General features: G+C 39.8%; 3 protein-coding genes across 4 annotated transcripts in view; all 3 read left to right on the top strand.

Moving 5' to 3' along the window:
- Positions 1-8405, top strand: part of LOC129854972 (DENN domain-containing protein 5B-like) — a 43324-nt gene extending 34919 nt beyond the window's left edge. The window contains exons 20-21 of the mRNA XM_055922186.1: positions 212-374; positions 6193-8405. Of these exons, the coding sequence (XP_055778161.1) occupies positions 212-374; positions 6193-6376 (347 nt within the window). The 3' untranslated portion in view covers positions 6377-8405. The remainder of the gene's footprint in view (positions 1-211; positions 375-6192) is intronic.
- A 403-nt stretch (positions 8406-8808) lies between these two features.
- On the top strand, positions 8809-18233 carry LOC129854973 (SIN3-HDAC complex-associated factor-like). Of its 2 annotated transcripts, none has more exons than XM_055922187.1 (6): positions 8809-8978; positions 10968-11095; positions 11522-11621; positions 11773-11896; positions 12444-12594; positions 15243-18233. In XM_055922187.1, exons 2-6 carry the CDS (start codon positions 10968-10970, stop codon positions 15538-15540), a joined length of 801 nt encoding a protein of 266 aa, XP_055778162.1. In that variant the 5' UTR covers positions 8809-8978; the 3' UTR covers positions 15541-18233. The 2 variants fall into 2 exon arrangements, with proteins under 2 accessions (XP_055778162.1, XP_055778163.1); XM_055922188.1 differs by lacking the exon at positions 8809-8978 and adding an exon at positions 10619-10774.
- Positions 18234-18817: 584 nt separating this feature from the next.
- Positions 18818-24683, top strand: LOC129854971 (kxDL motif-containing protein 1-like). The gene is made up of 5 exons (XM_055922184.1): positions 18818-19033; positions 19480-19587; positions 19859-20011; positions 21470-21516; positions 22155-24683. Exons 2-5 carry the CDS (start codon positions 19493-19495, stop codon positions 22421-22423), a joined length of 564 nt encoding a protein of 187 aa, XP_055778159.1. The 5' UTR covers positions 18818-19033; positions 19480-19492; the 3' UTR covers positions 22424-24683.
- Positions 24684-27502: the final 2819 nt, after the last annotated feature.

Raw genomic sequence — 27502 nt, 5'->3', positions numbered from 1 at the left:
TCATTTGTATCCATCTAGTGGCTAATTTGACAAGTTAAATGTTTCATTATTCTCTGTGTTAGTGCAGCACAGCGTGATTCACCTAGTACCCCCAGTGAATGGCATCAACTTGTCATAGAAATGGAATTTCTAGCGTTCTAGTGTATGATTAGTCACACTATTTCCATGGTCACTGTCCTTCTGTTTTACCTACACACAAACACACACACAGAGAAAGTGGTGGTTTCCATGGAGACTGCGGATCAGATGGGTGACCTGCGGGAGTCAACAGAACTATGTGACTCGCTGTGTCACTATGCCAACGCCATCAACGCTTCGCCACGGAACATCGGAAAGGAGGGCAAGTTCCAGCTGCTGGTCTGCCTGGGAGTCAGGTGAGAGGTCAAAGTTGAAAGTTCAAACGGCAATGGAAAGGGAGATGGTAGGGCCAAGGGGATCTAACATGTCACAGAACATATTTTGTAGAACAGATATGACTTTCTGTCATGCAGAATAGGGAATAATTCCAGCTCTACATCTTATTTCTATCTTCACGCACTGAACGTTGCATCTTTCTGAATAGACCCCAGTTGTGTAAGACTGTGCAAGTATGACATGACAGATGCATTCTAACAGGGCCCTCTAATGAAAAATGTGAACGTCACCATTCTGGTGGTTAATTTGATCAGTCCCGAGTGACACTTTCCTTTTCCCTGTAGCCCCTCTGAGCACTCCGCAGCAGCAGTGGCCTGCAGCAGGACTGGTCTCCAATGCCTCAGTCATAGACCTGACCCATTTACATCATACACTGTTATTTCAGCCAGGAATTTGGGCTGCTGCAGGCCTGCAGCGTTGGGGTGGTCAAAACAGTGGCGGTCGGTGCCGCTTTAAGATGAGGGAGGACAATTTAAAAATATATATATTATGAGCATGGCGTTATTTCTGTTACAGCATATTGGATGGCTGTCATTCAAATTCCATTCCAATGTAACATTGACATTTTCCCTATACCCATCATGAGGTTGCTACAACCTAGCCTATGAATGAAAGTAGCTGCACACAGGTCGAGAGAAATTTGAGGTGACCGACAGTGACACATGCACAGATGGTGACATTCAATACCGCTTTGCACACTCTTGCCTGCATCTCTGATCTAGGGTGTAATCATTAGTCCCACTGTTGCAATCAAGAGTTTCTATTGCTTCGCTTTTTAAGAAACGCTTTTCAACGGAATCTGCAGAATGAAAACACCCCTGATCATACGTAAACACATTTCACTTTCATAGCAGCCACGTTGTATTCCTTCTCGCATCTATGCGCTCTCCTCTCACCTTTTTCCCTTTGCTTGTGGACTTCAATGCACAACACATCAGCTGTATGAGACCAGGCGAAAAAACCTTTCCAAGCCAAACCATATCATAACATCGTTGTCACCATATTAGCTAAACATTTACATTTACATTTTAGTCATTTAGCAGACGCTCTTATCCAGAGCGACTTACAGTAGAGTGCATACATTTTTTATTACATTTTTTACATACTGAGACAAGGATATCCCTACCGGCCAAACCCTCCCTACCGGCCAAACCCTCCCTAACCCGGACGACGCTATGCCAATTGTGCGTCGCCCCACGGATCTCCCGGTTGCGGCCAGCCAAGCCTGGGCGCGAACCCAGAGACTCTGGTGGCGCAGCTAGCACTGCGATGCAGTAACCTAGACCACTGCGCCACTAAGTCACTAGACTGGACTAATAAATCATATTATACCACATGAATAAGTCACTGGACTAACAAATCATATTACACCACATTAGTAAGTCACTAGACTAATAAATCATATTATACCACATGAATAAGTCACTGGGCTAATAAATCATATTATACCACATTAGTAAGTCACTAGACTAATAAATCATATTATACGACATTAGTAAGTCACTAGACTAATAAATCATATTACACCACATTAGTGAGTCACTAGACTGGACTAATAAATCATATTACAACACATTAGTAAGTCACTAGACTAATAAATCATATTACACCACATTAGTAAGTCACTGGACTAATAAATCATATTACACCACATTAGTAAGTCACTAGACTAATAAATCATATTATACCACATTAGTAAGTCACTAGACTAATAAATCATATTACACCACATTAGTAAGTCACTGAGCTAATAAATCATATTATACCACATTAGTAAGTCACTAGGCTAATAAATCATATTATACCACATTAGTAAGTCACTGGACTAATAAATCATATTATACCACATTAGTAAGTCACTAGACTGGACTAATAAATCATATTACACCACATTAGTAAGTCACTAGACTAATAAATCATATTATACCACATGAATAAGTCACTGGGCTAATAAATCATATTATACCACATTAGTAAGTCACTAGACTAATAAATCATATTATACGACATTAGTAAGTCACTAGACTAATAAATCATATTACACCACATTAGTGAGTCACTAGACTGGACTAATAAATCATATTACAACACATTAGTAAGTCACTAGACTAATAAATCATATTACACCACATTAGTAAGTCACTGGACTAATAAATCATATTACACCACATTAGTAAGTCACTAGACTAATAAATCATATTATACCACATTAGTAAGTCACTAGACTAATAAATCATATTACACCACATTAGTAAGTCACTGAGCTAATAAATCATATTATACCACATTAGTAAGTCACTAGGCTAATAAATCATATTATACCACATTAGTAAGTCACTAGACTGGGCTAATAAATCATATTACACCACATTAGTAAGTCACTGGGCTAATAAATCATATTATACCACATTAGTAAGTCACTGTGCTAATAAATCATATTATACCACATTAGTAAGTCACTAGACTAATAAATCATATTATACCACATTAGTAAGTCACTAGACTGGACTAATAAATAATATTACAACACATTAATAAGACACTGGACTAATAAATCATATTACACCACATTAGTAAGTCACTAGAGTAATAAATCATATTATACCACATTAGTAAGTCACTAGGCTAATAAATCATATTATACCACATTAGTAAGTCACTGGACTAATAAATCATATTACACCACATTAGTAAGTCACTGGACTAATAAATCATATTACACCACATTAGTAAGTCACTGGACTAATAAATCATATTACACCACATTAGTAAGTCACTGTGCTAATAAATCATATTACACCACATTAGTAAGTCACTGTGCTAATAAATCATATTATACCACATTAGTAAGTCACTGTGCTAATAAATCATATTATACCACATTAGTAAGTCACTGTGCTAATAAATCATATTATACCACATTAGTAAGTCACTGTGCTAATAAATCATATTATACCACATTAGTAAGTCACTGTGCTAATAAATCATATTATACCACATTAGTAAGTCACTGTGCTAATAAATCATATTATACCACATTAGTAAGTCACTGTGCTAATAAATCATATTATACCACATTAGTAAGTCACTAGACTAATAAATCATATTACACCACATTAGTAAGTCACTGTGCTAATAAATCATTTTATACCACATTAGTAAGTCACTAGACTGTGCTAATAAATCATATTATACCACATTAGTAAGTCACTAGACTGGGCTAATAAGTCATATTATACCACATTAGTAAGTCACTAGGCTAATAAATCATATTATACCACATTAGTGAGTCACTAGACTGGACTAATAAATAATATTACAACACATTAATAAGACACTGGACTAATAAATCATATTACACCACATTAGTAAGTCACTAGAGTAATAAATCATATTATACCACATTAGTAAGTCACTAGAGTAATAAATCATATTATACCACATTAGTAAGTCACTACACTAATAAATCATATTATACCACATTAATAAGTCACTGGACTAATAAATCATATTATACCACATTAGTAAGTCACTGTGCTAATAAATCATATTATACCACATTAGTAAGTCACTGTGCTAATAAATCATATTATACCACATTAGTAAGTCACTGTGCTAATAAATCATATTATACCACATTAGTAAGTCACTGTGCTAATAAATCATATTACACCACATTAGTAAGTCACTGTGCTAATAAATCATTTTATACCACATTAGTAAGTCACTAGACTGTGCTAATAAATCATATTATACCACATTAGTAAGTCACTAGACTGGGCTAATAAATCATATTACACCACATTAGTAAGTCACTGGGCTAATAAATCATATTATACCACATTAGTAAGTCACTAGACTGGGCTAATACGTCATATTATACCACATTAGTAAGTCACTAGGCTAATAAATCATATTATACCACATTAGTAAGTCACTAGACTGGACTAATACATCATATTATACCACATTAGTAAGTCACTGGACTAATACATCATATTATACCACATTAGTAAGTCACTGTGCTAATAAATCATTTTATACCACATTAGTAAGTCACTAGACTGTGCTAATAAATCATATTATACCACATTAGTAAGTCACTAGATTGGGCTAATAAATCATATTATACCACATTAGTAAGTCACTAGATTGGGCTAATAAATCATATTACACCACATTAGTAAGTCACTAGACTAATAAATCATATTATACCACATTAGTAAGTCACTAAAGTAACGTCATTGTCAACACAGCTAATAGAACTAATGCATGAGTAAACTTACTACAGTCATGCAGTACAGTTAACAAGCAGTTTAGCACTTACAACAGCAAGCCCTGCTGGCAATTTTTTTTTACCGCTTACCTTGGAAGTGTGTGTTGGATAGTAATAGCCAGCTAGGTAACATAGCATCACTCTTTGTTTGAGTAGGCTAAAACTAGTTAGCCGCATTCGCTAGCTAAGTAAGTGGAAGAAGAAAACCAATATGAAATGTATACAGTACCAGTCAAAAGTTTAGACACACCTACTCATTCCAGGGTTTTTCTTTATTATTTTCTACATTGTAGAATCAGACATCAACACTATGAAATAACACCTGGAATCATGTAGTAACCAAAAAAGTGTTCAACAAATCAAAATATATTTTGTATTTGAGGTTCTTTAAAGTAGCCACCCGTTGCCTTGATAACAGCTTTGCACACTCTTGGCATTCTCTCAACCAGCTTAAACCATCAAACTGTCTCTCATGAGGACCGCCAGTATTTAACCAGTATGTCTACCACAGCATACATATTGACTTTCGTGTCAATGAATTTCAAAGAAACTGATATAATAACTATTCAATTATTAGGCAATTGTTTTTAGTAAGTAATAATTTCTAAGTAATGGGCTATAAAATCAAACGTAACTAATAATAGTTTTATATACAATGACAATTCATCTGGTTTGTTAATGGGTGTATATGGTCTGAACTTGATACATTTTCCTCATTCCATTTCATGCATTTGAGGCCTAATGAAAGGCGATATATAATTAAGCAATAAGGCCCGAGGGAGTGTGGTGTATATGGCCAATATGCCATGGCTAAGTGCTGTTCGTATGCGCAACGCAGAGTGCCTGGACACAGCCCTTAGCCGTAGTATATTGACCATATACCACAAACCCCAGAGGTTCCTTATTGCTATTATAAACTGGTTACGAATGTAATTGGAGCAGTAAAAATAAATGTTTTGTCATAACCGTGGTATACGGTTTGATATACCACAGCTGTCAGCCAATCAGCATTCAGGGCTCTTACCACCCAGTTTATAAATGCCATTAATTCATTAAAATAAACTAAAAACAACACTTAATTTGAAGTAAGTGGTCTCAGGTGCTTTGGTACACCTTGGAGCTTGCATTTGAAAACGTGGCTTTATTACGATCTAGTCTTCTATATATTGCATCTACATTTTCCTGAGATAGACTACCTACCTAGCTAGCTAGAAACTGACCACTACTGGAAGAATCCTCAAATTAAACCCACAAAGACTGACTCAATTTGCTTTTGTTGAATTTTAAATAAAATGCAAACTTGCATCTATGATAATCTAGTCCCTGGAGCTGTTGACAAGTTGGTTTCCGAGCCCCAATTCCAGACCTTAACCATTATAGCATAAATGCAAATCACTTTTGTTCTACACAATGCATTTTTGCTTGAATGTTATGTAGTGTTGCTCCATCCTGAACAGACCTGTGGAGAAAAGGATTTGACCTTTAACCCTGTGTGTTGGCAGGGACCGGCTGCTGCCCCAGTGGCTCCACCTATTGGCCCAGTGCCACCTGACGGCTGTTCAATACGAGAAGTCAGCCCTGGTCCGGGATCGTGCCGCCGTCCACACTCTCTCCCGTGTCCTCCACACCCTCCACGAGTTCCCCATTGCCCTGGAGACCGCCCTGGTCAAGGGGGTGGACCTCTAACCTCACTGCCGCTGAGGACATTGGTGAAATGGCGTTTTAACCCCTATCCACAGACTGCGCAACACACACAAGGTGGCTGGGCCTCAATAGTGTCGTGACTGCCTCTCCATGTGTCCTCTCCTTCGGTTCCGCACCGATCATGACAGGTGTAAGTAAGAAGTGTGACACAAGCCCATCATTGGATCATCACTTCAATCCTGTCAGATCTAGTGAGGGAGAGGACACGAGGACAGGAAGTCACTTTAGACAATTGAGACGCAGCCAGCAGCGCCTGCCTGGTCAGAACTGGACAGCTGAACTCTCACGACAAGAGAGGAAGTGACAATGGAAGACCTTTTTGCTGATGTGAATCTAGGAGGGGATGGAACACCAAAGACAAGCCACTGACCTGGCAGCTTCTGCAGGCCTATTATATTGCCACAGCAGGCCTATTGCCTCATTTGCTGATGCATATGTCATATCCATTGAAGTTACAATGACATGCATACATACAACTTTCATTTTCTTCCCCTCGAGTTTTATTATTGGAATGTGATACAAAACGAGGCAACGGTGTGCTTTAGGACCATGCGGACGCCTCCGAGCGATCGAGTAGGCTGTTTGGAGTGTTTATCCAACTGGATAAATATATATAACTGTCGCCCTCAGTTCTAAAACGAAAGTTGCGCCCCTACGTACGTACAGGAAACAGTGTTGCATTTCTTAATTTCCTCATTTACACTGTGATCTGTCTCTTGGAGTGAGGCGGAGTGATTCCCTTAACCAACCAGCTTTGATGTCTCAGCTCACACTGTGAAGGGCAAGGGAGAAAAGAGTTGTGATGAACTTTGACTCCACCTACCTGTCCTGCCCCTACTTAACCCAAGTCATATTGCTGTTATGCTTGCCCTTGGCATATAAACCTGGCATATAAACCTGACATGCATGGCCATATCAGGGGTGTATTCACTATGGACCAAACAGCCCGAAACGAGGAGGGACTAAACTGAACGCTCGTTATCGTTGCAAAACATTTTTGCTATGGTTCACACCGGTGTGCCCTAATGAATACACCCAATGTTTTTCCTCTCAGTGATGCAGTCTCTAGCTACAGTTATTCTGCTTCCCGATTGTCTGTATTATTATGGTATGGACATTGAATGGATTATTTCTAAACTAAAAAATTCTGGAGATTAAGGATAGTTACTCTGCTCAAACTGGTGGATATTTTTGTTTGCCAACACTTGGTAATAACTTTCCTGAATGAACCATCATAAATGCTTTATAAACTATAAATGTAATAAAATGCTTATAAAATGTAATGCTTAAAAATACTTTATTAATAGTTTATGAATGCCTTTCATGAATGTTAATGTAAAAACTCTGTTGAAATTGTCTCTGTGCAGCAGTTGCCAGGTCCTGTACATCAGAGGTTTTATTTGACTGACTGAAGCACTAGCACCACGACGCTTCTCAATGTTCCCTGACTCGGGCCTGTTTCTGTAGGCCTGTCTGTTTATCGTTCTATAGACTTGTTGCCTCCTACAGGATCATTCTGGCTTTGCTGACAAAAATATAGAAAATATTGGTTTGAAATATTGAAAATTGTCTTTTGTCAATTTAAAATGTAATGTTTTTTTATACTGTGACTATTTGAACGTTGCTTTGTAAGAAGTTGTCCTTCAGTCATGCAATGTTACCATAGACTTTTCAGTTGATAGAGAGAACCCCCCCCCCCCCCCCCCATTTGTCTACATTTCTGTTGACAGAAAATTGGATTTTGTTTTCTAAATGTCATGTTGCTTATTTAATTGTAATTGCTTGGTCAAAACATTGAGGTTTTTCTTCGAAAACAAGCTTGATATTATATTGATATTACGTTTAGCTTTTTTGTTGATAAGATGGAAAATGTCATCTCCTGCACTATCCTTTTTGTCAAACCCGCAATGATGAAGAATAGCTTATTATTATTTGAAAATTGATATTAGGCTATTATTTTCAACATTTAATGAATTGTGTTAAAGATTAAAGTTTCTGCTAAGATATAAAACTGACTTTTTGTTTTGTCGGGTGACAATTCTCACAACTGTAGGCAACGATAGGACCTATCATTTGATGCAAAGGTGGCGTGCGCGCGCAATGGTTGGTTATATAATTTGTTTAAAAATAATGTTTGTTTGGGCATACATTAGACCTAGTTGGTCTTTACTTTCACAAAATGGCTTTAACTTTGACGATCATAATTGCACAAGCCATCTGGCATTCCATAGTAAAACGATTGGCTCCGCCTCTTTGCTTACGTTCTCCACTGTGCCATAGCAACGAGAGACGAGCCCCCTCTTCCCGCGCAATGTTCCCATCCTTATAAGGCCAGCAGACCGCAGACGCACTGAAACGTCAGCCGTTAATGCAAATTAGGTTGATTGAAGAAAATCAGAAAATGGAGGCGTTGATGGAGCGCACGCGCAGTGAGTCCACAACTCCCCAGTCCCAGACAATACCAGCGAGACGTCAACAACAGAGAGCTGGTTACTGATGCTGGTGAATTGTGAGAGTAATTACATTGTAACGACGCGTGTTCAAGGTTATTACTTTGTATCAACTACGTTCGATTTCCATCAAGGTAAGAATTGTGTTGGCGATTGTTCAATAAGCTACTCAAACTGTGCAAGCTTTTGGTGTCTGTTTGCTTGGCTATTGTAGGCTATGATTCAAAACAAGTAAGCTCGAGTTGTCCACTTGAGAAGGAGAACAATTAACATCGATGTCACCGTTAGAATTAAGCATTAATAAGGCTACCATATGCCTACTATTTTACCACTTTTTTTTATAGGCTAGTTTTAAATTGAAATAATAATTGGAGATACGATTGCAACAATGTTTAATGCAGATTTGGCCCTAAACGCATTGTATCCTCTTGATTTCTAGCTCTATGCCTTGTACATTATTGTATGGTGTCTTGATGATTAATTCGTTTTAATTGTGATTTTGAATAGGTGAATTCATAGCTTCTAACTCCATTTTTAAGTTTGCAATGTTGAAATATGCATGTTCCGTTTGTGATTAATGACTGCATAGTATACTGATGTAACTAATGCCCAAGTTCGAGCTCCCATCACGCCCACCCGAGATGAGTTTATACGCGATTACTCCGTGTGTCAACACATTCATGGATGCATCTATAACGACAAAACAAGTAGTAGCCTAACCAAAGGATGGCAAGGTTAAACCACAATTCGATAACATTGAAGTACGTTGTCACTGTTAAAAACCGAAGCGTTGAACTTGGTGCGTGTTTGGAGGTGCACTGGCCAGTGACGCGGCATCGCTTAAATAACAAAGGATAAAGATCATATTACAAGACTATTCCAATGCATGGTTGTATCGTTTTAGAGAGGAATATTTCCGTTTTCTGAAATAAGTTTGATAATGCGGTTGTGTCATCGACAATCGAGTTTATGGACTGGTAGACGACCGACGACGAGTTGAAAGGTTCCGTTTAAAATGGGTGCGCATGAGGCTGCTCGTGTGCCATGCTTCCTGGCGAAAGTGGGCGGTGAACGTATCGATTTTACAATAGTCTTTCCTCGGTGGAAAGGTTCTCTTTTTTTATCATGACCGACGAGTTTTTAGTTTTTAAACACAGTCAGTTTTAATGATTAACGATGTTAAGTCAGTTTTACAACTTTAAAATTCGAAATATTTCGCACATGATAGCGCATCACACACCACGCCCTCATTCCCCCTTCCTCACCTTTGAAGTGTGTTGCCATGTAGAGTTACCGCACATAGGCCTACTGTATTATCCTGCTACTGTCTGTGGTTGTACCACTGCATTGTCAAGAGACCCGAAGGACTGCCGCTTAGATGGCAAAACAAGTAGCATGGGGGCGCGGCTCACGGTTTTGCCGCATGATTATTTTGAAGGCCTCCATGTGCTTAGTGATAGGGTTTGCATGGCAACATAAGATAACATCTACTTTTAAATGTCGATTAGAATTAAACCATACACCCATGTTTAAAAAAAAACGTTTTTTTAAACAATTTATTGCACCACGAGGTATTCACACAAGCAGGTCTCATCACATTAGCCTCTTTCATTCACTGGGCAGGCGGGTCTGTCCTTTAGCATCAAAACCAGAGTTTACAGGTTTGTCCTAGCTTATGATATGTTATATTTTGCCATATCGGTGCGGAAGCTATGCAAATCTCAGAGGGCGATAAGAGCGCGGCGGCAGGGGGACATTATCTGTCTGACGTGCAAACAGCTGACCTATATTCAGTCCCATTTGGGTCAGAGTATGGCGCTCACTTTCATCTAGCGCGCTTTATTGCGCGAACCGTCTAACAAATATTGCAAGTCAGCTATATCAACCATCTCCATATAGAAACACGTTGAAATGTTAGCCTGTTCCGCTGGTTGGTACACAGGCGGAATATTTTGCATAGCGTTTGAATAAGCCATTACTAGGGAATATATATCCCCAAAATGTAACAGGCATGTAGGCTAACCATCGCCTGATTATAGGCCAATCCTTTTCATTATTATTGATTTTTTTTCTTCATTTTAATAAACTGCAAATTGCCTTTGCTGTTTTGTTTCCGAAAACAGATGTTTGGCTTTCACAAGCCGAAGATGTACCGGAGTTTAGACGGATGTTGCATCTGCCGCGCTAAGTCCTCCAGCTCGCGCTTCACAGATAGCAAGCGGTACGAGAAGGACTTCACGAGCTGTTTCGGGTAAGCAAGAATTTCTGACAATTACCGCGGCTTTATAGTGCGTTTCCACGTTGTAAAAATAGAATGACTGTAGTCTGCTGCAGGCATTGTACAAAATATAGTTAATTTTTTTTTAAATAACGGAGCTGAGTCAATGAAATGCCACATATTCAGTTCTGTTTCCATTGCGTGTGGTGCGTAAATTACGTACCACTATGCAGGAAACAGGTGTAGTATAGGGACATTGCTGCATCCCAAGCACACACTCTCACAATTACAAAACATTGTCCCTATGAGTTGACAACTACATGTGAATTCATCTAAAATGGTTTGAATTAAAATAAAATGTCATGGTAACCGAAATGTAATGACATTAGGAACCATAATATTAACATTGTTCACATTGCCCTGCTTAACCCATATTTCACATGTTTTCCCCTCATGTAGATTGTGTGAAACTCGGTCTGGTGAAATCTGCAATGCCTGTGTACTCCTTGTGAAACGATGGAAGAAACTCCCAGTGGGGTCTAAGAAAAGCTGGAATCATGTAAGCTCCACATGTCTTGATCTCTTCTTCACCACTTACCTGTCTGTTGAAAATGGTTATGAATAACACCAAAAAGAGGGGAGGAGCTCCTATCTCCTTTTCTTTCTTATCCCCCTCTACTCTTCTTCTCTCCCCTCCTCTCTTATCTTAGGTGGTTGATGCCCGAGGAGGCCCCAGCCTAAAGATGTCTTCCAGGCCAAAGAAGCTGAAGTCCCTCTCCAAGAGAGCCAGGCCAAGCCAGATCAGCCGACTGCAGAAAGAGCTGAAGAGAAACAGTACGTCCTGTTCACAATGCAACCATAAACATAATGGGGTTTGACCACTTCAATAATAGATCAATGCAACCATTAGGACCCAATCTCAGTGCTTTTCAGGTGTTGAGGCACTGAGGCAGGCAACATTTTTTTTCCATTTCACGAGTATCCTTGTATTGTAGCCTAACCGCAGGTAGCCTAGCAGTTAGAGCATTGGGCCAGTAACCGAAAGGTTGCTAGTTCGAATCCCTGAGCTGACAAGGCAATTAACCCTAATTGCTCCAGTGTCGCCATTTATAATGGCTGGCCGTGGACCCACTTTCCGAGGGTGTCTCAGGGGGAGTTGGGATATGCAAAATAACACATTTTCAATTCACACATGTGTATTATACACGCTTGTATAGGACAAATATAAGCACCCACCTAATTATTATGTAAATATTCTGGCGGATGAGATGTTTCAAACTTTGTGTGACATTCCCACTCTGAACATACCCCTGCTGCGTTCTACCAAATAATGTACACTACAGTATAGCTTACTTCATCTATGGTTCTACCCCCTCTCCAGACTCTGATGCCCACAGCACCACGTCCAGTGCCTCGCCGGCCCAGTCTCCCGGCTACAGCAACCCCTCAGATGAGGGCACCGACACAGAACTCTCCCCTGGCTCCAGCCGTTCCCCTGTCTTCTCCTTCCTGGACCTCACTTACTGGAAGAGGTAAGGCTGGAGGATCTTTCCAGTAAACTACACTGAACAGAAATATAAACCCAACATGCAAAGTGTTGATCCCATGTTTCATAAACTGAAATAAAAGATCCAATAAATGTTCCATATGCACAAAAATCTTATTTCTCTCAAATTTTGTGTAGAAATTTGTTTACATCCCTATTAGTGAGCATTTCTGCTTTGTCGAGATAATCCATCCACCTTACAAGTGTGGCATATCAAGAAGCTGATTAAACAGCATGGTCATTACATATGTGCACCTTGTCCTGGGGACAATAAAAGGCCACTCTAAAATGTGCAGTTTTGTCACACAACACAGTGCCACAGATGTCTCAAGTTTTGAGGGAGCGTGCAATTGGCATGCTGACTGCAGGAATGTTCACCAAAGCTGTTGCCAGAGAATTGAATGTTCATTTCTCAACTATAAACTGCCTCCAACGTCGTTTTAGAGAATCTGTAAGTATGTCCAACCGGCCTCACAACCGTAGACCATGTGTATGGAGTCGTGAGGGTGAGCGGTTTGCTGATGTCAACATTGTGAACAGAGTGACCCATGGTGGCAGTGGAGTTATGGTATGGGCAGGCACAAGCTACGGACAAAGAAAACAATTGCATTTTATCAATGGAAATTTGAATGCACAGAGATACCACAACAAAATCCTGAGGCCTATTGTCGTGCCATTCATCAGCCGCTATCACCTCATGTTTCAGAATGATAATGCACGGCCCCATGTCGCAAGGATCTGTACACAATTCCTGGGAGCTGAAAATCTCCCAGTTCTTCAATGTCCTGCATATTCACCAGTCACCCATTGAGCATGTTTGGAATGCTCTGGATTGAAGCGTACGACAGAATGTTCCTCTTCTCGACAATATACAGCATCATTGCACAGCCATTGAAGAGGAGTGGGACAACATTCCACAGGTCACAATCAACAGCCTGATCAATTATGTGCGAAGGAGATGTCGCGCTGCATGAGACAAATGGTGCTCATACCAGATACGGACTGGTTTTCTGATCCACGCCCTACTGTTTTTTTTAAGGTTTCTGACCTCCAGATGCATATATGTATTCCCAGTCATGTGAAATCCATAGATTAGGGCCTAATGAATTTATTTAAATTGAATGTTTTCCTTATATGAACTGTAACTCAGTAAAATCTTTGAAATTGTTGCAATTTGCGTTTTATATTTTTGTTCAGTATACATGCCCTGATAGACAGTATGGGCCAGTTTCCCAGGACACAGTTTAAACCTTGTCCGGGGCTGAAAATATCCATTGAAAGTGCAACCGACCCCTTTCCAGTACACGCCACACTGACGTCACTCACAGATGTGCGCGACTCTTTGCTTCAGTAAGAAAGCCATCGCCATCTGCGCATTTTCAACAGCCTAGATTTACATTTTTATTACTTCTAAACAAAATCACTTTTTTAGGTTCTCATACGCTACAATGATGTTTCGATTCTTGCTTGAACAGTTGCTAAGATTATATTTGTCTGTGAACTTTGCAAAATAACTATTTTGGATGCAGCAGTTGTTAGCTAGAATGCTAACGCTTATTGACATAGGCTGTTGCAAAAGCTAGCCAAAGAGCCATTTTACTGGTTGAAGTTTAACTATTTGTTTAAGTATAATGCAGTTTATTTGCGATGATAACACAAACATTATATTAAGCAGGACATTCATACGAGCCTTAAAATCCAATTATAATCCAAAAGTAGAGTGAAATGTACTCATAAGCAACATGTAAATATAGGCTTTTTTTTGCTGGCATTCTATAACAACTTCCCCGTGTTTTACCACCAACTTGTGCGCATCACCCTTGTGCGGCAATGTTTGGAAACACAGAATGGGGTATATGAAGTCGAGGCTTAATCTGGGTCTGGGGAAAAGCGTCCCTTTCTGTCCTGCAAACTCTGTTTGAGATGTAGAATATTCATGACTGCCTTGTCCAAATGTTTCATTTAATACATTTTCCCTTAAAATATATATATTTTTTTTGTTCTGGTAGATTTTCTGTACTTATTTAGTCAGTGTTTGTATTGATTTAGTGCGGAACAAATGTGGGAAGTTTTCTGATCCATATGCAGCCTCCCATATCCATGGTCACAAGTGTTTTGAAGTGGATTTATTCCTCTGAGAACAATGATAATGAGGATGATAAACAGGAAGAATGTGTCCATAGGTTGTATCTGAGTGACTGTAACTTGTTTCCTGTGTCCCCCATGTCTGATAACACTCATACAGTCTTCAGTCAGTGGTACATCATGAATTCATTATCCTTTCCCAGTTTATTTAAAAACAATAAACTTCACACAATGCAGTGGTGTGTGTGGTGAGCTCATGAGCCTCCTAACAGAACACTGCATCTGTAATCTCCAGCCTTGAAGCTTCCTTGTTAATTTTCACCAGACGCGCAGCCTCACCACTGCTCTGGTAGTTAGATAAAAGAGAGGAAAGAATGAATGAAAGAGAAAGCAAAAGAAAGAAAGATGAGCCATCGAAGGAGAGTTTATTTTGTATTTTATATGCGCACATGTATTAGTGTCTGTAACAATAATTGTCTGTATCTCGCATGGTTGGATGTACTGTCAGTATCACAGGAATAATCCCATGCTCCTTTGATCCTCCTCTAGGCAGAGGGTGTGTTGTGGGATCATCTACAAGGGCCGGTTTGGGGAGGTGCTCATCGACCCCCACCTCTTCAAGCCCTGCTGCCGCAAGAAACGGCAGCGGCAGGAGCTGGAGGAGGAGGAGGAGGAGGAGGAAGGGTACGAGGAAGAAGAGGTGGAGGTGGTAGAAGTGACGGAGGAGGAAGAGGAGGTGAAGAGGTCAAATAGCCAGAAGAGCTTAGAGACTCCTCAGCTACAGGTCACCATGACAACACCTCAGACCGTAGAGGAGGGGGAGGAGGTTGAGGGGGGAGACTGGTGACGCTGCACCACAGTGTGTGCATCTTTGAGGAAGCCTTGGGAGTGCTCCTGGTTTACAAGCGCTTACAAAAATGAGTTAGGTCGGATTTCCTTCAGTCAACGAGCAGCTGAAACCCATTTTTACTTTTTTTTTTTTTTTACATTAATTTTGTTAATTTGGTAACTTGTGGAATGACTGAGCCATCAGGTCTTGTACTTGGTATTCTCCTTGTCCTGGGTTCATGTTCATTAGGCCGGTTATGCAACGGAAAATGAGCTTTTCTTATTGGGCAAGTTATGTAGTACCTACGTGTTGCAATCTATTTTCTTCTGTTAGGTTCCTAATGAATATGACCCAAATGTTCGAACACCTTTCTTGGTATGTTTTTCTCCTTGACATGAAATGCTGTAGCTCTGACTGATCACCAGCATACCTTTTACAGGTTACAGTCGTACAGTAGCACTTGTATTATACTGAAACACATTTGCATTTATACCATTTTTTTATTGATTCTTTATATGGGCCTGTATATATTTATATATAGGCCTCGATTGAGAAAGGCCTATTCACAGCACCAACAGCCAATACACCACCAACAGCCAATACACCAGCCTTAATTTAGTGAGGGAAGGCAGCGCCAGTGTTTTGTCAGTGTTGGTACTAAGGGATGATATTAAAGGGACATTTCAAAAAGGTTCAACTTGATATTTATTATCTCCAGCATCACCCCAACATCAACATATTTTAAAATGGCAGTTATCTATGTTTTGTAGTCTAAAGGATGCACACCAAATGACGTAAAAGAAAATGGATTCCGATGAAAAACGTTTGACATCGTGATTTTTTTAAAACCAACTATGAGCAGGCAAAGGTTAGGAACTACCTGATCATGTCAAAAGTGTTTCTGGATTATGTCATCAGAAACCCTTTTCTTACTCTTCCTCTATTTTTATGACTACACAACAGCGAAGTGCGCTTTTTTCGCATTTGTTGAGGTGGATGCTGGAGATGATGAATATGAAGTTGAAAATTGTGCAATGTCCCTTTTTGAGACATAATAGTTAGTGCAAGTTTGTGAGTTTTCTCCTGTTTATTATATGTTAATGGAGGCCTTAGGCTTTCAAAATGAAGAGAAGCAACACATTAGTGAGTTTTGCATGAATGCCGAAGAAAATAACCCCTCTCATCCAAAATATCTGTAGATCAGATGCATAAGTCTAATAAGCTTTTGCATGGCCTTAAAAGCATAACTACAATTTTTGTGAAAGTCTTGTTCGTATTATCCAGACCTAATGCCCCGAAATTACAAAGTATTGTTTTATTTAAAAGGGGGGAAAATTTCGCTAAATTGTCTCCTGCTGTATTATACACCAGCAAATACAATAGTGACCAGTTCAGATCATGACCTATTCCTTCTAGATTTCTAGAGGCTGGAAAACTTTTATACTTGAGTTTTTCTTACTGTCAGTAAGGGGACAGGATGATGTAATTAACACAGACACACATGTTTTGTTCTTCTATTCTCGTGGGGACCTAACATTTTTTTCCATTATCTTAACCCTTACCGTAACCCTAAACCTAACCCCTTACCATAACTCTAAGTGTAACCCTAAACCTGACCCCTGAATTTAAAATAGCCTTTGTCTTCATGGGGATGTGGAAAATGTACCCACGATGGAGAATTTCTTTTCTTTCACTATCCTTTTGGGGATTTTCAATCCCCACAAGTATAGAAGAACCAACTCACATACATACATACATACATACATACATACATACATACATACATACATACATACATACATACATACATACATACATACATACATACATACACTGTGTGCATATGTATGTATGTATCTGCCGCAACATCCTAGACTTACAATGGAATGTATACCATTTAGCAGACACTTTTATCCAAAATGACTTAGTAATGCATGGATACATTTCATGTATGGGTGGAAATCAAACCCTCTAAGTGTTTTCTCTACATGAGCACAACATTCTAAATCTGCACCCCTGTTGTCAATAACAGTGTATTGTTTTTTGATTGTTTTGAGGAGATGATTTACATATCAGTGTGTTTTTATATATATATATATATATATATATATGATTCCTCATTCCTTGGTTAGTTAAGCAACCATGATATACTAGCATACATATATCAAACAACCAAAGCACAATTCAATTCATTCAATTTGAAATGCAAAACTGATAATTTCAATTTATTTTGCAGGCTATTAGTGGCATAAAAAGGACACTAAAATCTGTTTTTAATGAGCCATAACATAGGGAGGATCGTATGTATGTGTACATATTTAAATGGAGGGTGACGGCTTTCTAGTTCAGTTTTTCTGTTATTTATTTAATATTTATTTCTATTACAGCATTTTCCCCATATTACTGTATTCTGAGTCTGGTTTCTCACTGTAATAACTTAAAGATGTTTTATTCAAAGTTTGGTAGTTCTGTCATATGATTAGCTTTAATGTAGATCTTAAGCAAGCAGTGTTCTAGTCAGAAATTCACAACTTATAACAGTATTTGTGAAATATTGGGATCAATACTTTTTTTAATCAACATTATCGTGTAGTAATTTATTATGTTATAAACAAGCATTTGATTGGACCTGTACCTCCGTATCAGGTATCCAGCCTGTTGAAATATGAATTTAATTTTTTGATGTATATTAAAACTATACTTTCCTCTTATCTTTGCCCTGTGATGTTGCATATGACCTGAATATAATTTAAGTCGATTTAGCTTTACATTTGTCATTTAGCAGACGCTCTTCACCAGAGCAATTTACAATTGTGCATTTCTTAAAATAGCTTTAGTGCTTTAGCGCTACATGCATGTGTTGTAGCTATGCACTTGCATTTATTTACCAAGTTAGCTCTATACATTTTGTATTTTTATACATGACGATGTACCTTTTTTTTTTTTTTTTTTACTAGTCTTTCAATAAAAGTAATTTTGTGAGTTTGAGTCTGGATTTTTTATTTTTTTTGCATGATTATTATATTCCCAAAAGCCATGCCATGCTCCTTTATGATATTTCAGGGCTAAATCTAGTCCCATATTCAAGAGAACTCGGATTATTTAAACGAGTTAACCAAATCGGATATTTACGAGTTTCCGAGTTGTCTTGAACGCGGCATAAAAACACTTACACTCGCCCAATAGAGGGGGAAAACCCTACATCATTTTAAACACATCGTAAATTCAACATCACATAAGATCTATATATATCTTATTTAAACTAGCTTTAGTTTTCCACCGGAAATGACTGACATGCATTTGCTGTCACGTGATACACATTTTTCACAGCACTGAAGTGCGGCGTAGCATTCTGTTTTCCCAAACTATGAAATGTTTCTCTTTGCCACAGCCTGCTAAATTGCAGTTAGCTTCAGTTATGGAAGTGACTGACAGTAGCTTAATGTAAACGTGTATAGTTCCGTTCAAGTGTTGAAGAAAATTCACGGATATAAAGTGTTTGGAACCTGTCGTAAGTAATTGTTAGCTAACGGTCTGTCTTTCTACTTAGTTAGGTAACGTTAGCTAGTATTCTGCACCAGCTAACATTTTTTTACATTTATTTTTTAACTTTGACTGGCAAGTCAGTTAAGAATACATTCTTATTTACAAAGACAGCCTAGGAACAGTGGGTTAACTGCCTTGTTCAGGGGCAGAACGACAGATTTTTACGTGGTTGGCTATCCGGCTAAGCAAACATTTAACGTTATAGATAACGCCCAATAAGCCTTGCATCTTGCCAATGCCCATAGCAATTCTTGACCACGATAGGCCTACTACCTAACGTAACAGGCTCACATTTGTTTGCTATCTCGGTGTATTTGGTGATACAAACGCATAGCTAGTTAGCCTAGTTGTTTGACATTCATGTATTAGCACTGTTAATGGTGTAGCATTTATTTTCCAATTGCTTTCCAGTATCACCAGCACCATGGAACCCACAGCCTCTGGAATATTCTGTAACAGAATGCTCAGTATGGTAAACTCAGAGGATGTCAACGCCATCATCCAAGCCCAAAGGCACATGTGAGTGACAGTCTGAACTACAGCACAGTCCACATTGTACATCTGCTGGATTTATTGATATTTCTCACAGAGGGAAGACTGTCTGCAAGGGGGTCTTGATGGGTGGCCTTGCACTCACTGTGATTTGTTAGTCAAATACAGCCCAACATTGGTTAGCAGTCAGCGTGGGTAGACTATGGCAAAATAGGCACAGCTTTGGCACAGCACGATACAAATTTAACACCATTAATTTAAGCCTATTTATCTCGCTCATCATTTGCTCCTCTTCCAGGCTGGACCGCTTTGAGAAGACCAATGAGATGCTAATCAACTTCAACGGGCTGTCCAACGTCCGGCTGCTGCAGATGAACGAACACTTCCTGCTTCACACGCGCACCCTGGTGGAGATGAAGAAAGACTTGGACAGCATCTTTAGGAGAATCAGGTGAAAGACCTGGCCTAATACTAGGCTACCCCCCATTGTCAACCCACAGATGACCTCATTCTACGTAAGACAATGGACTACCCCTAGACCCGGCCTCTAGCCCCACTATTCTCTACAAAAAATAACCTCAGGCCTTACCCCCTAAACATTTCTGTAGATCTGAAAACAGGTTTAGACATTTTTGCAAATGTATTAAATAAATAAAAACACCTTTACTCAGTACTTTGTTGAAGCACCTTTGGCAGCGATTACAGCCTCAAGTCTTCTTAGGCATGAAACTACAAGCTTGGCACACCTGTATTTGGGAAGTTTCTATGCTACGCCGTAGGGATGGTGCCAGGTTTCCTCCAGACTTGACGCTTGGCATTCAGGCCAAAGATTTCAATCTTTGTTTCATCAAACCGAGAATCTTGTTTCTCATGGTAAGAGTCCTTTAGGTGCCTTTTGGCAAACTCAAACCGGGTTGTCATGTGCCGTTTACTGAGGAGTGGCTTCTGTCTGGTCACTACCATAAAGCCCTGATTTGTGGAGTGCTGCAGAGATGGTTGTCCTTCTGGAAGGTTCTCCAATCTCCACAGAGGAACTCTGGAGCTCTGTCAATGATCATTGGGTTCTTGGTCACCTCCCTGACCAAGGCCCTTCTTCCATGATTGCTCAGTTTGGCCAGGCTCTTGGAAGAGTCTTAGTGGTTCCAAACTTCTTCCATTTAAGAATGATGGCAGCCACTGTTTTCTTTGGAGACCTTCAATGCTACATATATTTTTTGCTACCATTCCCCAGATCTGTGCCTCTGCACAATCCTGTCTCGGAGCCCTACAGACAATTCCCTCGACCTCATGGCTTGGTTTTTCCTCTGACATGCACTGTCAACTGTGGGACCTAACATAGGCAGGTGTGTGCCTTTACAAATAATTTCCAATCAATAGAATTTACCACAGGTGGACTCCAATCAAGTTGTAGAAACATCTCAAGAATGATCAATGGAAACAGGATGCACCTGTTTCTATTTACTTACGTAAATAAGTTTTTTCTGTTTTCTGTTTTAAAAATGTGCATGAATGTCTCACCGGTTTTCGCTTTGTCATTATGGGGTATGTAGATTGGTGAGGGGGAAAAAATGTCAACCATTTTAGAGTACGGCTGTATGTAACATAACAAAATGTGGGAAAAGTCAAGGGGTCTGAATCTAAATGCACTGTACATGAAGTTCCAAGCATAAGGGGCAAGGGGTTGTTTAACAAACCCTTGGTTTATTGGATTATCTATACTCTTGGTGGATTGTAGATTTCCTCTTAAGTGAACTTTATACCGACTACGAATGGAAACTTTGTCACTCACTCTCTTGTCCAAATTTTACACTCGCTTATGGGAGTAGTCACACAATTATTGCTCTGACCTTGGTTTCCTTCTGTAATGAGAACATAATCCATTTATTCATGGTTCTATCTGTCCACGCAGGACGTTAAAGGGCAAGATCGCCAAGCAGTACCCAGAGGCCTTCAGCAGTGAGTTTGACATTTTACAGTCATGACCGCAACATTGGCAGACAAACAAATGTTGTTTACTGTAAATAGTTGCTAATCATACATTTTTCAGTGTTTTTTGTTGTGTGTTGCGGCCTTAACAAGATGAGACAACATAATGTAAACGCAGCAATGGAGTGTCTTTTTGTATGTAATTCTACATACTTGTGTGCTGTGAAATGTTTTGAACAGATGGTATACGACTTTGCGTAGAGCCCTTTAGTTAGCACTACACATCACACTTTGAATTGAAACATTGCCAAGTAACTGAATTCAATCTACTTTTATTTATGTCTTTTTTATTTAACCTTTATTTAACTAGGCAAGTCAGTTAAGTACAAATTCTTATTTATAATGACGGACTACCAAAAGGCCTCCTACAGGGACAGGGGCTGAGATTAAAAAGAAAGTATAGGACAAAACACACATGACGAGAGACACCACAGTAAGTCCTTCTCCTCAGTGCCTCTCTGATGGTGCATCTAAGTGGCGTTAATTCTTCCATTCCTTTATCTGAAATGATGGGAAAGAAATTGGACAGGTGCTGTTTTTTAAACAATGTGTGTAGATGGATGCCACTTTAGACTGAGACTCACCCTGTCTCTCCCTCTTCCCCATAGACGTCCACGAGTCGCCTATCCTGGAGGAGGACGACGACGAGTTTGATCTCATCTCGCCCAGCGTTGCCGCGACGATCACCACCGCCATGTCGGAGCAGAGCACAGAGTCATGTGACACGAGCCCCGACGTCATTTCCCCGACCGTGAGCCGTTGTTCCGAAGACCTCTCCCAGGAGCAGGCCGACACGCCTACCTCTGACCCAGCCCTGCCTAGCCCTGAGATGGGCGTGCTGAGAGATGAGGGTCCGGACTCAGTGCCTGCAGAGTAGAGCCTTCGTAACCCAGGCCTAGAGCTCTACTTAGTACTTGCAGAGTAGAGCCTTCGTAACCAAGGCCTAGAGCTCTACTTAGTACCTGCGGAGTAGAGCCTTCGTAATCTAGACCTAGAGCTCTACTTAGTACCTGCGGAGTAGAGCCTTCGTGACCTAGAGCTCTATTCAGTGCCTGTGGATTAGAGCCTTCGTAACCCCGGCCTAGGGCTCTATTCAGTACTTGCAGAGTAGAGCCTCTGTAACACAGGCCTAGGCCTTGGGTTGGCTCAGTAGCTGTAGATTAGATACTCCTATATACAAAAGTATGTGGACAACCCTTCAAAGTAGTGAATTCGGCTATTTCAGCACCACCCTTTGCTGACAGGTGTATAAAATCGAGCACACAGCCATGCAATCTCCATAGACAAACAGTGCCAGTAGAATGGCCTTACTGAAGAGCTCAGTGACTTTCAACATGGCGCCGTCATAGGATGCCACCTTTCCAACGGTCAGTTCATAAAATGTCTGCCCTGCTAGAGCTGCCCCGGTCAACTGTAAGTGCTCTTATTGAGAAGTGGGAACGTCTATGAGCAACAACGGCTCAGTTGCAAAGTGGTAGGCCACACAAGCTCACAGAATGGGACCACCGAGTGCTGAAGCACGTAGCGTTTAAAAAATAGTTGCAACACTCACTACCGAGTTCCAAACTGCCTCTGGAAGCAACGTCGGCACAAGAACTGTTTGTTGGGCACTTCAAGAAATGGGTTTCCATGGCCAAGCAGCCGCACGCAAGCCTAAGATCACCATGCGCAAAGCCAAGCGTCAGCTGGAGTGGTGTAAAGCTCACCACCATTGGTCTCTGGAGCAGGAGAAATGCGTTCTCTGGAGTGATGAATCACGCTTCATATCTGGTAGTCTGATGGAAGAATCTGGGTTTGCCAGATGCCAGGAGAATGCTACCTGCCCCAATGCATAGTGCCAGCTGTAAAGTTTGATGGAGGAGGAATAATGGTCTGGGGCTGTTTTTCATGGTTCGGGCTAGGCCCCTTAGATCCAGTGAAGGGAAATCTTAACACTACAGCATACAATGACATTGTAGACGATTCTGTGCTTCCAACTTTGTGGCAACAGTTTGGGAAAGGCTCTTTCCTGTTTCAGCATGACAATGCCCCTGTGCACAAAGCGAGGTCCATGCTGAAATGATTTGTCAAGATCGGTGTGGAAGAACTTGACTGGCCTGCTCAGAGCCCTGACCTCAACCCCATCGAACACCTCGGGATGAATTGGAACCCCAACTGCGAGCCAGTTCTAATCGCCCAACATCAATGCTCGACCTCACAAATGCTCTTGTGGCTGAATGGAAGCAAATTTCCGCAGCAATGTACATCTAGTGGAAAGTCTTCCCAGAAGAGTGAATGCTGTTCTAGCAGCAAAGGGGGGCCCAACACCATATTAATGCCCATGATTTTGGGATGAGATTTTTGACTAGAAGGTGTCCACATACTTTTGGTAATTTAGTGTAGAAGCCCCAAGCTGCAGCAGAAGGTCAACGTGATTGATTGGCTTTTGAGTTTTGACCCGCTATCTGGCTAGTCAGGTCTGACTGCTGTTTACCTGTAACCGCCAAGACTGTTATAAGAGTACACCATACATCCCTTTTGAATACATGCTTGTCCAGCACTTTCTCCCCTAAGCAATGAAGAAGATACTTGAATTTGTGTTGTTTTGAAGAACTGAATCCTTTACTGCTGCCACAGGAGGACTGCCCCCCAGTTATTCATTGTTTGTGTGCACAGGAGAGTCTCTCTATCATTATTTGTTTAGCTTGGAAATATTGTACTCCTTTAATGAGGTGGTGAACTCTGGGCATGGGCAAGCCTATTGGAAGCCAGCTTTTAATCAATGGTTACGGCCTGCCAAAATATGGTTTTGTTTTTGAGTAATACATACCTCAAATGTGGTTTACCCTACTGAAACATCACACTGAAAAATAGACTTTGTTTTTAAAATGTAAAATGTGTGAGTTGCTGCATAGAAGAGTTCAGTATTGTTGTTCTCCATTGTTTCTCAGATACGCTATTTTATTTTGTTGGGATAACTTGAGCTCAAGTACTAGGCTACATTGTAAATCTGTGAACGATCTCTCGATTTAAGTGGCTAGCTGAAGCTCTTTAAGTGTTTATCGGTATCATATCGGAAAATGTTGTGTATTTACTTGAATGCTAAAGAAATTAATTGGTTTGTTTAACAGTTAAATTATTAAAATATGACAACTCAAGCTTTAAATGTACCTTTTATCCCACCACTCTGACATGCATCTGGCACTCGAATACTTTATATACCCGCCCAATTGATATGTCATAGACTAGCATCTCCATGCTCAGCTATGACTGACATCATTACATGGTTTTACAACGAATTCAAATATTACAACTACATATCTTTGAGACGGCATTTCTAACACACAGCTCAATACTATATGCTAAACAACCTTGTGGATTTTCATAGAGTAGGTGTAGCTTTTTTTGAGACCAATGCACATTTGAATCTAATCTTCGGGACCTTAGTTTCAACATTCCCCTCTGCTCCATTTGTACCTGGGTTTAGCATTTCTGCACCTTGTTGTAAAAAGCTTCCTGAGGACCATGTGTAAACCAGGCCAGTTGGGTCATCAAAACATTGTGAAATAGTCAAATAATTTAAATGGGCGCAAACTGTACAATGCAGTTTGCTGGGTCTCTTCATCTGTTATTGTTCTCCACAGGTCATGCACCAGTTGAACAATCGCCATGACAATCAGAATGAAGACTGAGCAAGAGCTTGAAAACGTCAATTAATGTCTACTATTGGGGAATCTCCGATACACCTTTTTTTGTTGTTGAAACCATCAGAAAGTACAGTAAAAGGAAGTTGCGCTAAATCCAAAATACAATGAGGAAGGAAATGGATCGCCTGTCACTGTTTGACATGAGGCAGGAAAGTGGCATTGAAAGGATTTGCCCAGTTGAAGCAAAAATGTGCGTATTGCAAAAGGAAAATACAAATTATTTCGGCACTAACTCTGGACCATCCGAAAGATCGTACAAGAGTTTGGCAAATAAAAGGCTATGGCCCAGAAAGCCAAAAAAATGACAGACGCATGGGATTTTACCTGTCCCAAAGTTAAGGGAGTTTCACAGGACTCAAAGGAAACAATGGAAAGTTGGTACATAAGCGATGACAGTTGGAAAAGATGTGTCTTTATTTGAAGGGCAAATTATAGTCTTAAAACTACTGTTGCGGTGCAACCTGAGAGAGGCATACCTGCAGTTTAAAGATGCATTCCCTGACAGTAAATCAACCTTTTTTAAGGTTTGAAGAACCAAGTGATTGTGTTGCTAAAGTAGTGTTCACAATATTGGTTACTTTGTGCTTATGGGTCCTCTGGTGTCTACAGGATCAGAGACAATCCTATAATTTTTTTGTTATTACCTCTATGAGCTTGATGCCAATATTCACTATGAGGGAAAAGTAGACAGAATAACATGTTAAGGTGCTTAATATATGACTCGGACAGTGTTGCATTTTTAAAACTGGGCCAGTGTCTATACAGGTCCACATCTTCCAATGTTAAATGAACACTGCTGACGCTGTTATACTTTGTCTGTGTTAGGTAATTAACACATCACATTAGTATTTTTAACACTAGGTAGTGTATATAGTTTGCAGCAATGTTTGATTAAGGATATTACAATAATATTTGTATGTATTTTATGCCACATGCTCTTATGTACATATTTACAAATACTTCAGGACTGGCAGCAAACAAGTTCAAACTTTAACATAACTGTATACCACTTAAACTTGTACTTCCACTCACAGATGGCCAAAAACAACACATTGAAAGTCACCCCCCCCCCCCCCCCCCCCCCCACTAAGCCAAGCCTCCAATATAACTCCCCAGTGTGCCTTGCCTTTTCAAGTAAATTGTAGAGTTACCATCCATGACTATTTGTTAGAGGGGCATGGGTGTTGAATTAATTCATTTTTGGACTGTGGACCTTACCAAATCAGGTTCTAGGCATACATTATAATTAAAATGTAACTCTTTAGGACAATGTATTATTAAAGGCCTTACTTTAATGGCCAAGTTTTACCCTAACACAGTGTTAGGAACCTCCTGGTTTACAGGCTACATCAGGCATGCAAGTCACATTATGATGGCTTGCAAAGTGATCTGTAATTCTTATTGGAATTCAGACAGAGTTAGGATATCCAACAGTTTGAATTTTATTCACCTGCAACCTGCATTTAGAATGACTGTCAGGGTTAAGAACATTGTGAGGAGGCTACCTAAACCTTTTCAGTAACGGGTGCAATAAATCAAACTAACTGATTCGATTAGTTCAGATTTTTTTTGTTATTTATCTTTGTGTAGCATAAGATTCATCAATCAAGAAATGTACATGCAAAAACACCGATATTATAAACAAAAATTTCTCCCTGCAGTTGAGCATGCTGGGAAATCTGATAATGGTGGGAGTGTTTTACTCTCCACAGAGTAATACTGACACAATCACACTCAACACTGGTTATTAACACCAACACTGGGGTTATTTTACACCACTGAGTGTTAATTTAACACTTACAGTCTCAATGTAACACCTGAATCCACACTGAAAAACTTTACACAAAAAAATCAACACTAGGTAACACTGGCCAATTTGTTGTGCTCTGACGGTTTTGTACGATTATGAAACATTGGAGACATTGAAATGTTTGGCAGTTATCTAATCACCAATCCATACAATGTGTAATACAAATAAAGTACTATAAAGGCCAAACAGGTTGAATTTAAATAAGGCTCTTGTAGTTGATAAGATTATCACTGGACCATTTTTTTATACATTTTCTCAAATGCTATTAATCTATTGTTAATGATGTACTTTTATTGTTTTGTTTTATTGTTTATGTTTCTCAACGAATCAAGGAGGATGTGTTTTGTCGCTGATAAGCCAAACCTTTGTCAAACTCCACTCCAGCAGGTGGCGATAGAGAAATGTATTTACTCGTTTACGACAAGAGCGCATATTATTTATTGTCACCGGATGTCTTTGT

The sequence above is a fragment of the Salvelinus fontinalis genome, chromosome 5 (genome assembly GCF_029448725.1).
Source record: "Salvelinus fontinalis isolate EN_2023a chromosome 5, ASM2944872v1, whole genome shotgun sequence".
In the NCBI taxonomy this organism is placed as follows: Eukaryota; Metazoa; Chordata; class Actinopteri; order Salmoniformes; family Salmonidae; genus Salvelinus; species Salvelinus fontinalis.
The sequence above is the reverse complement of the archived record's forward strand: the minus strand, read 5'-3'. Positions and strand labels throughout refer to the sequence as shown.

Bases quoted from the DNA above. Each gene is read 5' to 3' on its own strand.
- LOC129854973 (XM_055922187.1), top strand. From the start codon at position 10,968: ATGTTTGGCTTTCACAAGCCGAAGATGTACCGGAGTTTAGACGGATGT. The intron at 11,096-11,521 runs GTAAGCAAGAAT...CCCCTCATGTAG, and splicing joins GACTTCACGAGCTGTTTCGG to ATTGTGTGAAACTCGGTCTG. The intron at 12,595-15,242 runs GTAAGGCTGGAG...ATCCTCCTCTAG, and splicing joins GACCTCACTTACTGGAAGAG to GCAGAGGGTGTGTTGTGGGA.
- LOC129854971 (XM_055922184.1), top strand. From the start codon at position 19,493: ATGGAACCCACAGCCTCTGGAATATTCTGTAACAGAATGCTCAGTATG. The intron at 19,588-19,858 runs GTGAGTGACAGT...CTCCTCTTCCAG, and splicing joins ATCCAAGCCCAAAGGCACAT to GCTGGACCGCTTTGAGAAGA. The intron at 21,517-22,154 runs GTGAGTTTGACA...TCTTCCCCATAG, and splicing joins GTACCCAGAGGCCTTCAGCA to ACGTCCACGAGTCGCCTATC.